Genomic DNA, 11670 nt, shown 5'->3' with positions numbered 1-11670 from the left:
TAAATATGCATGTTCCTCATAAGTCAAAAGTTTATTAAAGAACTTCATAGCAGAATCTTCTAATTTCAATACTTCAAAATATACTGTAACATAATTGATCATAACTATTGAAAAGTTCATACCTTATAATATAAATACATACTTTAACATGTGAAAACTCTACTTAAACAAGATAGAGAAGCCATGAAAAATTGAAACACATACTCTATGCCTAAACAACATCTCTAAAGAAGGAAAAAAAAAATATATGCATATTTGCATTTCAAGTTAAATAAGCCCCACTAAAATTACACCTTCAACGCTACTTCATCTTCCTCATCACGATTTTCTACATTTCTTCTCTAATCCTTGCATGTTCACCACTATTTAAATAATTACTGGTTCACGACTGGTGAAGACCTTGATGAAGAAGCTTGCGATGAACTACTGGGTTCACTTCACGTATGTACTTGTGTTATCTATTAGTATGATTGTACCTGATACACAATAAAATATTGCAACCAGAGTTGATAATTAATAGAATAAAATACACACATAAGGTTAATCAATAAAAAAAATTATACGGAGTACAATCATAATCAATAAAGGAATTGCATGCGAAATCACAATAGACAAAAGGCGTATATCTAAATCAAAAGGTCAAATCAGAGATATTACATTGTTAAAAAATCGAAACTTGAAGACTTGGAACCTTATTGGAAATCTGAGAGATGAAAATGTGAAGAATTAGAAGGAAGATGAGTAGTCTAAAGAAAATTTGAATGGAACAATATGATATTCTCATATATACGGAATATATATAAAACTTAGAGAAAATTGAACTGTCATTTTGGGAAACGAGCGTATGCATTAAATCTGATTGCTTTAGTTTTGGCATTCAAGAAATCAGTTTCCAAAATCTTACACGTCTTTTTTTAAAATTTAACTAATTTAGATTTAATTTTACTCTAATATATATATATATATATATATATATATATATATATATATATATATATATATATATATATATATATATATATCAAAGCTCGATAAGGCTCGCGAGCTTAAACGAGCTCGACATCGAAAGCTCGAGCTCGAGCTCGTTTATTAAACGAGCCTTAACTTAGGCTTGAACTCGGGCTCGAGCTCGTTTAGGCTCGGCTCGAATCGAGTTTTTAACGAGCCGAGCTCGAGTAGCTCACGAGTAGCTCGGCTCATTTACAGCCCTAGACAGAAGCTCGTGCCTTTTATAGGAGATTTCTGACTTTGGCTGCTCCGCGAGTGCGGTACTTTTGTGCCTTACAGCTCCGCGAGTGCGGAGCTTCGGATTCCAGCTCACCACTTTTTGGCCATTTGCTTGTCGACATAATTAATAAATATATATAATTTATATATAATTTATATAATAATTTATATATTATTTTATATTCTTGTGTATAGTTGACTTGTACTTTTAGCTCCGTTGACTCGCGCGTTGATGCTCGGTTCATGTCTCGGTTCCGAATTTTCGAACGTCCTTTCGTACGCTTAGATATCTTGTACTTTGCTTTTCGCGGCTTGTACTCTTGTCATTTTTAGGCGTTTCTCATCAATAAATTGAACCACTTGGATTGTATCTTGTACATTTGAGCTTTTTGGTCATTTGCGTCTTCAAATCGTCATTTTCTTCTTTTGTCTTCGCACTTATTTATTTAAACGAATATTACATACAAATAGAACAATTGCAACTAAAAGCTTTACATATTGGAAGGATATTGCTATGAAATATATGTTCCTTTTAGCATTATATATATATATATATATATATATATATATATATATATATATATATATATATATATATATATATATATATATATATATATATATATATATATTGGCCGGAGGTCCCCTTGAAAGCAATCTCTTTATCCGTCGAACATAGAGAAGGATGACTTTGCCCACTTTTGGAGTGTTTCACTGGAGAAAGATAGAGGAAGAATTGTCTACGTCTCACCTCCCCCATACCCCACACATGCGGGATTGGGTTTGTTGTTGTTGTTGTTATAACATCGTTTCACACTGCCATATAGAGTATTTGTGTTTCTCCTGCAATTGGTGCAATCATAGTTGACAACTCTTTTAACAACTTCTTAATATCCTGAAAAGCCTCTTCGACCTCCGTAGTTCACACAAAATCTTTTTTATTCAAACACTCTTTCAACACTTTCATAAATGGTAATGACCTTTATGCTGCTTTTACAAAAACCTAGTTAATGCTGCAAGCCTTCCGTTTAAACTTTGTACATCCTTTTTTGTTTTTGGCGAAGTTATCTCTTCAATTGCTTGAATCTTTTTGGGATTCAATTTTATCCCCTTTATGTGACTACATGGCCTAAAAACTTTCCTTCCTCGACACCAAAAGTACATTTCTTTGGATTTAGCTTCATATTGATTTTTCGTAGTGAATCAAAACTTTCCAAAATATCTCTAATCATCCGTTCCTCCATATTACTTTTGATTACTATGTTATCGACATAAGCTTCTACATTTCTGCTAATTTGTTTTCTAAATGCCATATCTATGTAGCTCCAGCATTTTTCAGACCGAAATGCTTTTTATATAACAGAAAATTCCAACTGTTGTGTGAAAGGTTGTTTTATCTTCATATTTCGCTGCCATTAAAATCTGGTAGTATACTTTGTAAGCATCCCGGAAACACTTATAACGGAATCCAGCCAAAGATTCCACTTTCTAATCTATCTCTGGCAAATGATAGTTGTCTTTTGGACAAGCTTTATTTATATCTGTGAAGTCTACGCACATTCTCCAAGTATCATTACTGGATTTGCTACCCATGTTTGGTATTTAACTTTTCGCAAGATTTTTGCATCCACTAAATTTCTGACTTTGTCTCTGAAAAATTTTGCTTCGTTCTGGGGCAATGCCTCTTCTCTTTTGACAATCCGATGGAATGTTTGGGTTTACATTTAGCTTATGCTCAGCTATATTTTTTGGTGCCCCAGTCATATCAGAAACTTGGCATGCGAATACATCCAAATTTGCTACTAAAATATTAAGAAGTTTTTCCTTGTTTTCTTTTGTTAAAGTGTTTCCAATCATGATTTTTTTGCTCTGGAAATAATGGATTTGGAGATATAGATCTATCACTATGTATTATTGGTTTAACAGTTGTTCGACTTATTTGAGCACACTCAATAGATCTTCTCCATTCTGCTTATAAAGTTGCTATTCTAGCTGGTGTGGGGAATTTCATCATGACGTGTACCATTGATGTTACAGCTCCAAAAGTCATCATTGCAGACCGTCCCAGAATAACATTGTATTGCGAATTTGCTTTGACTACAAGAAATTCTATGTGAGTTGTTCTTTTGTATGGTGCTTTTTTTAATACTACTTCTAAAATTATGCTTCCTTCTGACCACGGTGGTTCATTAGCAAAACTTGCCAATGGAACAAGCGTATCTTTCATTGTTTCTTTCACTCGCTCTGGGAATTGTACGAAACAGTGTACATACATGATATCTGCTCCTACTCTAGTTTCATTATAAATTCCACCAACAATACAATTTGAAATTCTGGCTTCAATTAACACTGGGGCATCAGAAGGATTAGTATCAAACAGTGAAGGAAATGCAATTAATTGCTGCTTCCATTCTTCTAAAGTTTCAGCTTTTATGTGTTGCCTTGCTTCCCACTTGTGAATCATATTTGCTTCGATGGGGACTATCTTCTATTTATTGTCCTTCTTGCTCATCATGGTTGAGTGTTTCTTTAGAACGGATGGCGCCATATGTTGGTACTAAATTTCGACTAGCGACTAATATATACAAGTATAATACTAGAACTACCCAGCGTGGTGGGATGTGTTGTCGATTGATGTTTGCCCTCGGGAAAATCCCTGCAGACCTGGATCACGGACAATTCGTGGGATGGCCTTATCAATCTCTCCGAGACCAAACTGTGAATTGGTCTGTCTAGCGTGTTGTTGCTAACGGGTGAATTCATATAGTGAGAAAATACAGTGTGAGAGAGAAAGAAAGTGTGTTCTCTGCCACAAGTTACTGAATTATGTAATGTGGTGACCCAAGGACCTATTTATAGGCACAGATCCTCCGTGATTTTCAGATACACGTGTCAAACGATGATTGATTGATTTATGCGAAGTATATGTGACCGAATTGAGATTGACGCTGACGTGGCATGTGTGCTGACCACGTGCTTATTTAAGGGCTTAAGCATATAAGCTACTTTCAGGGCTTACGCATGACGCCGGACGGGGTGTTTATAATCGGAAAATGTTGAATGGCTGTTTAATAAAAATTCCTATTGCTACTATTTTTATGCGTTTCGAGTGCTTCTTCCGTATAAAAATGATGCTTTCATGCATGTAGCCCATATGATAAACCATTAGTTAACGAAGTTAGACTTATGCCCATCTCGGCGTTCGAATGTATCGGTGACGACAACATGTCGTCGGTGACACTGCCTGACACCACTAATGCGGTGCCATCGATGACCATTGGGCGCCGTTAGTCAAGTTGGTGACAGAAGGGACAATCGGCGTTTGATATATATTATTCTGAATTTTACACGGATACATTCTCAACCCAATTTCAATTTTATTTTAACACATCAAAATTGATGGGTCATTTTTGACATTCATCACTAGGGAAGGTCACACCATACCATGACCTTTATCGCGCCACAATTAACAAGCCAAAAAGTGCAATATCTGACTTCACGTTAGAGTATCCGGACTTTTAACATTGAGAATGGTCTTGATAAACCTTCAAATTCAAATACCGTTTAAAGGCAAGGACTAAAATTGACAATAATGTAATTTTTTTAAAACTGTAACTCCCAATACTGGCAATCGGAGAAGAACAAAAATGTTGGTTAATCGAAGAGTTGATAAAATAAACCACAACGCAAATATAAACCGTTAGAAACAAGGATCGTTAGGGTTTTACCGTACTACATCGATGGATGCAGTCGAAGCACCATCGCATCATTCTCCTTCCGCCAATGCCGCTGCAAGTATAATTAGGTATTTCAATTGTATAATTTCTTTTCATTTTTATTAATTAATTAATTCGAAAATCAACTACTCCATTATTGATTTAATTAATTAATAATCCTCTTGTGTGTTTCAGTCCACAACGCCATTTTTATCTCGCCGTTGACAGAATCCAGTTTAAAATGGTTCATCTCTTTCTCTGTTATACTCCTAATTTCTAGGGTTTTTTTTTTTTCAAAGCCAAGAAATATATATATATTTAAACTTAACAGAATGTACATTGCATTTGCGGATGCCTCCGTTACACAACGAAAACCCGAGACTTTACAGCTAAAAACACACTATGTATGGCTTAACTAAATACATTTACTAAAGCGATACAGTTTTAACCTATGCCCGATCGAAAGTTCCCATATGAGCCTGGATTTATTAACCATTGATGCCACTCGATATTAAGCTTTTTACCTCTTTTGGATATCCATTCGAAGCTCTTAATTTGGATGTCGTTAACAAGTGTATCTCTTGAACGTGTCTCGTTACGAAAAACCTTTAGGTTCCTATTCTTCCATATTAGATACCCACAAACCCATTTAACCGCTTGCCATAGAAACGTTGATTTTACCCCGGCTATAGTGCCCTCGTGATCATTGAAAACATCATTGACACTAGTAAGTGTGAAATCACCAAGACCCCACCAATGAAAAACCCGATCCCAAATCTCAGTCACGTATTTGCAAAGAACAATGGCGTGGTCAATTGATTCCAAATCCTCATCGCATACGGGACATCTAACCGTATGTAAGTCAATCCCTCGCCTATCAAGTTCTACTCTTACCGGTAACCGTCTTCTTTTCGTCCTCCAAATGAAAATCCCGATTGATTGTGGAAGCAATCTGTTGATTTCGGTTTCACTTGCCTCCCCCGACGCCTCACAGAGATGCAGATCCAAGATGTTTGCTAATGTTTTGGTATGAAATATTCCATCTTCGCTAGACGACCATTCCCACCCGGTTCTTGTCCCTAACCTGTGAAACTGGTTTCTGACTTCAGTCTGCAGCTTTTCGACCTCTACTCCATTTCTGCCGAGAGGTGGCCTGCTCCATTGCCACGTAAAAACTCGAGTACCGTTGTTACACAACACTCTGTCATATATTTTAGCATCTTTGACTTCCTCCAAGTGGTATAGTCGCGGATATTTGTCTCTTAATCGTTGTTCACCGATCCAAATGTCCTCCCAAAATAGTACATCCGAACCTTCATCAATATTTCTTACAAACGAATTGTTAAAATTGTAGCCCCGTTTTGTCATTTCAATCCCAATCTTAATGACATCTTTCCATGGTGAGTAACCAACCCCAACCCGACCATTAGGAGATGCCCCTAACCCGCCCTCCCGACCATAGATACTTTGAATTATTTTAACCCAAAAAGCATTGGTTTCGTTACGAAACCTCCACCACCATTTTCCCAAGAGTGCCCAATTTTTTGCTTTTAGTGACCCTACGTTTAACCCACCCTCCCCATATGGAAGTAGAATATCATTCCACTTAACCCAAGACATTTTATTTCCCTCACCCGACCCGCCCCAAAAAAAGATACGACGCAAACGTTCAAGCAAATGTATGATGCAAGCCGGTGCCCGGAAAGACGAGAAGAAGTACAACGGTAAACTGTTTAGAACCGACTTGATAAGCGTCAAACGCCCCCCGAAAGATACCGTTCTAGATTTCCAATCCGAGAATCGTTTATGGAATTTTTTAACCACCGGATCCCAATCATTACTTTTATTCATTTTTGCCCCTACTGGTACCCCGAGATAAGTGAAGGGGAGTTTGCCGGAACTACACATGATTCGCCTAGCCATTGAATCTATTTCATCCGACACCACATTAATCCCGTAGAGACAACTTTTCTCAAAATTAATTTTTAGGCCCGAAACATCTTCAAAGCAAAGCAATAGTTTTATGCAATTAAAAATATTCCGTTTAGACCATTCTCCAATAAAGACGTTGTCATCCGCGTATTGAAGATGGGTTAACGGAATCTTATCTTTACCCACTTTCACCCCCGACATGGGACTCTTTACCCTAGCTTCATGAACAAGAACATTTAGACCTTCACTAGCTATAATGAAAAGAAAAGGCGAAAGGGGATCACCTTGTCTAATACCACGTTGAAGTTTGAATTCATCGGTTGGAGATCCATTGACAAGGATGGAAATAGATGCGGATTTAAGGCACGATTCAATCCATTTAACCCATTTAGCCCCGAATCCCATTCGACTCAACATTGATAATAAGAAATTCCAATTCACACTATCAAACGCCTTGGCGAAATCCGCTTTGAAGATGAAACTTCTAGCCCTACTCCTTTTTAAATCACAAACACTTTCATTTAGAACCAATATTCCGTCTAAAATGGAACGCTCCGAAAGAAAAGCACTTTGTTCAATTCCAATAAGACGAGGTAAAACCCTTCGGATTCTATTAGCAAGTAACTTGGCGATTACCTTATAATAACTATTTATCAAACTTATTGGCCGATAGTCACCAAGTTCTGTTGGGTCACTACACTTCGAGATTAGAGTCATAAAAGAAGCGTTGCACCCATTCGAAAACTCACCCTTTTCCCAAAACCACTCAATCGCCACAAGAAGGTCACGCTTGATTAGGTTCCAATATTTTTTAAAAAATTTAAAATTGAAGCCGTCGGGTCCCGGGGCCTTCGACCCATCACACCCTTTAACCGCCTCCCAAACCTCCTGTTCATCGAAACTAGCCTCTAAAAGATTTGCCTCATCTACTGTTAATTTGATTCCGGGTTCGTTTGGGATGGCAGGTCTATCCAAATTGGTTTCAAGAAAAAGATTTTGAAAATAATTGTGTACCTCTTTTTTGACCAGTTTCGGATCATCTTCCCACATGCCACGGATATGTAGGCCTCTGATTGCGTTTTTGCTATTTCTTCTTTTGCATAAGGAGTGAAAATATTTGGTGTTTTCCTCCCCCTCGGTGATCCACTTGCATCTCGACTTTTGCTTCATCATATTTGTTTTTATTTTATCCTTTTCAAGCCATATTCTCCTTGCTTCTAGCCACTTTGATCTTTCATTGTCGTCGATATCCCTGTCATTTGCAATTTGTTCCCAATTACTTGCCTCCTTTCTCGCCAGTTCAATCTCAGAATCCAAATTACCATAAACAGTTTTACTCCAATTCTTGAGGGCTGCCTTTACGTTTTTGAGTTTCAAACGAAAGATGATATCCGGACGTGTTGCCTTCACCTGAATATCCCATGCTTCTGAGATAATATTACCTCTTCCTTGACGATTTTTGGGGACATGATTTTAACCAAGACTTTACCACTGGACAGATTTTGATCTCCCTGAAGGATACAATTTTGGAGTTCATAGACTTTTCCCCACCAGGATGCAATCTTATGAAAAGTTTTTTCTTTCCATATGGGAACCGGAACACCAAAGATTGATAACCATGTCAGTCTCCCTGGATTCTTGGTTGTTGCCCTCCATCTTTTTAAATCCAAGATCCATTTTCTAATGCCGTGCTCTTCATCTTCAAGTAGTTTCTTTGCAAGCTCATCGGATCCACACATCAACATAACCTCCAAACCCCCAATGAATTTAATGTCGATATTACGTAACCCTTCGATGTCACATAATGACCTGAGTTGAGATAGTACCTCTAGATTCTTTGCCTCTCCTATTATTGCGTTTTTAAGGCACTCTGTGTTGTCTTCATCATCTTCAATAATGACCACGCGTTCAGTTTCTCCCCTTATTTCAGGTTTGTGTTTTGGTAATGGAGGGAATTCTTCATTCTGGTTGTCTTTCCTAATCCATCTCATCCCTGCCACTTCATTGTAACCTCTATTATCAGTGAAGGTATTGAAGTTTGCCTGCGTTTTTGGGTTGTTGTTTCTTGTCGGAGCTGGATTACCCTTCACCTTTTCTTTTCCATCATTGTTTCTGTCGAATGCCTTGTAAGCTCTTAAATGCCACTCATCGATTGTCAAGTTGTTTAGTCTCCTTAGAAAAACTGTCTCATCATGTACCCCTTCAAAACGTATGAATGCAAATCTTTGCCCATTTCGTAGACGTTTTTTAGGGATGAATACATCTCTTATTCCCCCTTGTGGTTTGAAAAACTTCCAGAAATCCGGTACACACCACGATTCCGGGAAGTTAAAAATCATGAAAGACATCACTCTTGGATTGTTTGATCCACCTAGCCGACCCTGAAACCCGTTACCGTTGTACTCCCCTTGCTCACCTGCAGCCGAATGCTCTCCATTTGCCCTAGATTTGTTTCGTTTCTTTGTTACAGTTTCCCATCCCTTTTCATTTTCTATCTCTCTCTGTGTGTTTTCTCTCTCTCTCTCCATAATTAAAATATTATGGAGAAATATTGATTGCAAACATTGGTTTACAGTTCGATAAACAGTTCGATAATCATTTAATTGAACCCTAAGTTATTTATACTCATTGCTAATGTATGTATCACACATCTAATTATTGGTATTGTGTGGAATTGGATACCTAAATGTGTGGACCATTTAATTATTGCTATTTTACGTATAAACAAAGAAAATTACACACACGTATATACATATATTGATTGATATTGCTTATGAACTTTTGAGTGGATGAAAATCGATTGCAAAATCTGGTAGGAAACATTGGTGGATCTATTAGGAATGGCAGGGCGTCGTCCATGGTTGCCGATGGTGGTTTGTTGTAGTACTCGTGATGAGCTTGACGCTGTTTGCTCTGCTGTCTCCAACATTTCCTGCATTTCTGTTACACCGCTGGTATTTTGCGTTACGATTTCTTTATCAAGTTTTTACTATATATCAGTGTTTTATATATATGTTTACCAGTACAGTGACCTTGCTGAAGCAGAACGCGCGCTAGTTTTAGATAAATTTCGCCATGCAACAATGAAATGGAACCGAAATGCCGTTGTTGAATCTGGAACTGAAAAGGAAGAACAAAAGTCTCATATGATAGTTGCAACCGACACTTGTCTTCCTCTTCTTGTTTCTGGAGAGTCGCCCATTAGTTCTAGTGTTTTAATAAACTATGAATTGCCAACCAAAAAGGTAATCTTTTACTGTAATTTGTAGTATGTAAATTAGCCGATGCTAACGTTGTGTAATATATATCAAGTTCATTACTTGTATGAGTAAGTATGCCCAAGGTTGCAAAAACGGAGTACTCACCGAGTAATTCCGAGTTCTGCAACACTTAGTATGCCTTACATTGCTCATATGCTACAACTGTTTTTGAATTCAGGAAACGTACACAAGGCGAATGACAACATGTTTAGCTGCAGGTTTCGCCTACAATTTTGTCAATGCATCATACTATGTAGTTCTACCATAATTTCTTGATTTTGATATCGATTTAAATAATTTATGTAGATGGCATTGTGATTAATATGGTTGTTGGGGGTGAAGTGGTGACACTTAAAAGCATCGAGGAAAGCAGCGGCATTGTGATTGCAGAAATGCCCATAAATGTAGACTTCACACCATGATTTTTTTTTTTTTTTTTTTTTTTTTTATTTTATCTTTCTCAATCATTGTTTTAATATAGATTTGTGTCGTGTATATGTCTAATTCGTGAATTGCGTTGGTGGGGTTTTTTTTTTCAACAGATTTTTGAAATGTTCTAAAGACAATTATCATGAAGTCCTCAATGAAGTTACTAGGATGGTTGGACCTATCGACTTCGTCCTTTGTCCTCTTTGGTTCAACGTTGAGGTACTTCATATATCTGTTCTGTTCCGTTATGTTATGTCAAATTAGTCGAATCGAGTGCTGTTTGTAATATGATAGCTTTATTTTTAGCATAATTATCTCAAATGAGGGTCACCTTGGTTTAATAACAATTGGAAGTTTTTCTTTAAAGATGACATTATTCTGTTAGGTTAAGGGCATGGGGCTTGCTCTAAGTATGTAGCAGATACTACAACACATAATGTATATTAGTTGCATAGTAAGTTAATTAATTTGGTGTTCGTATGTACGTTTATTTAGATGGAGTTAATATAAATGAAATACCGGGTGATGCTGAGTAATGAACATCTAATGCATATCAAGAAACTTCTTGATATATTAATGAATTTAAGTTCTAGTTTATATGCAACAATGGAATGGATTATTGTTATTATTACCATTACCATTACCATATATACTAATATCAAACAAGTTTTTGGTCGTATTATATTTTGGAGGATATATCAAACAAGTTTTTCGTATTATATTTTGGAGGATATATCAAACAAGTTTTTGGTCGTATTATATTTTGGAGGATGTAGTTTTACCTAGGGAAGAATTGTGTACAATATGCTATACTAGTTATCGAACCCTCGCTTCGCGCCGGGGGTTCGGTTTTCAATGTATTTTATTACGTTTAGTAAAATTATTTTGTGGCTAACGATGATGTCGTTGAAGCGCAACTCGAGTCGAACTAAAATGTATAACCCGTGAGAGATTTAAATGTTATTATAAATTAACAATATATGTGCATCTCCGCGTTTCGCTATGAAATTGTCGACTTTTAAAAATTTAAAGCAAAATCAACGTGTATGAAAAGTACCCCAAATATTTAGCGTTTTTTAAAAAGCGTCCGTTTTGCGTATAGCTAG

General features: G+C 36.8%; 1 protein-coding gene across 1 annotated transcript; it reads left to right on the top strand.

Moving 5' to 3' along the window:
- Positions 1–4886: 4886 nt before the first annotated feature.
- Positions 4887–11031, top strand: LOC139867536 (ATP-dependent RNA helicase eIF4A). The gene is made up of 7 exons (XM_071855900.1): positions 4887–5032; positions 5139–5187; positions 9692–9829; positions 9899–10120; positions 10314–10353; positions 10442–10539; positions 10678–11031. Exons 1-7 carry the CDS (start codon positions 4968–4970, stop codon positions 10693–10695), a joined length of 630 nt encoding a protein of 209 aa, XP_071712001.1. The 5' UTR covers positions 4887–4967; the 3' UTR covers positions 10696–11031.
- Positions 11032–11670: the final 639 nt, after the last annotated feature.

Source organism: Rutidosis leptorrhynchoides, chromosome 9, assembly GCF_046630445.1.
Source record: "Rutidosis leptorrhynchoides isolate AG116_Rl617_1_P2 chromosome 9, CSIRO_AGI_Rlap_v1, whole genome shotgun sequence".
NCBI lineage: Eukaryota > Viridiplantae > Streptophyta > Magnoliopsida > Asterales > Asteraceae > Rutidosis > Rutidosis leptorrhynchoides.
This window is presented reverse-complemented; position numbering and strand designations above follow the sequence as displayed.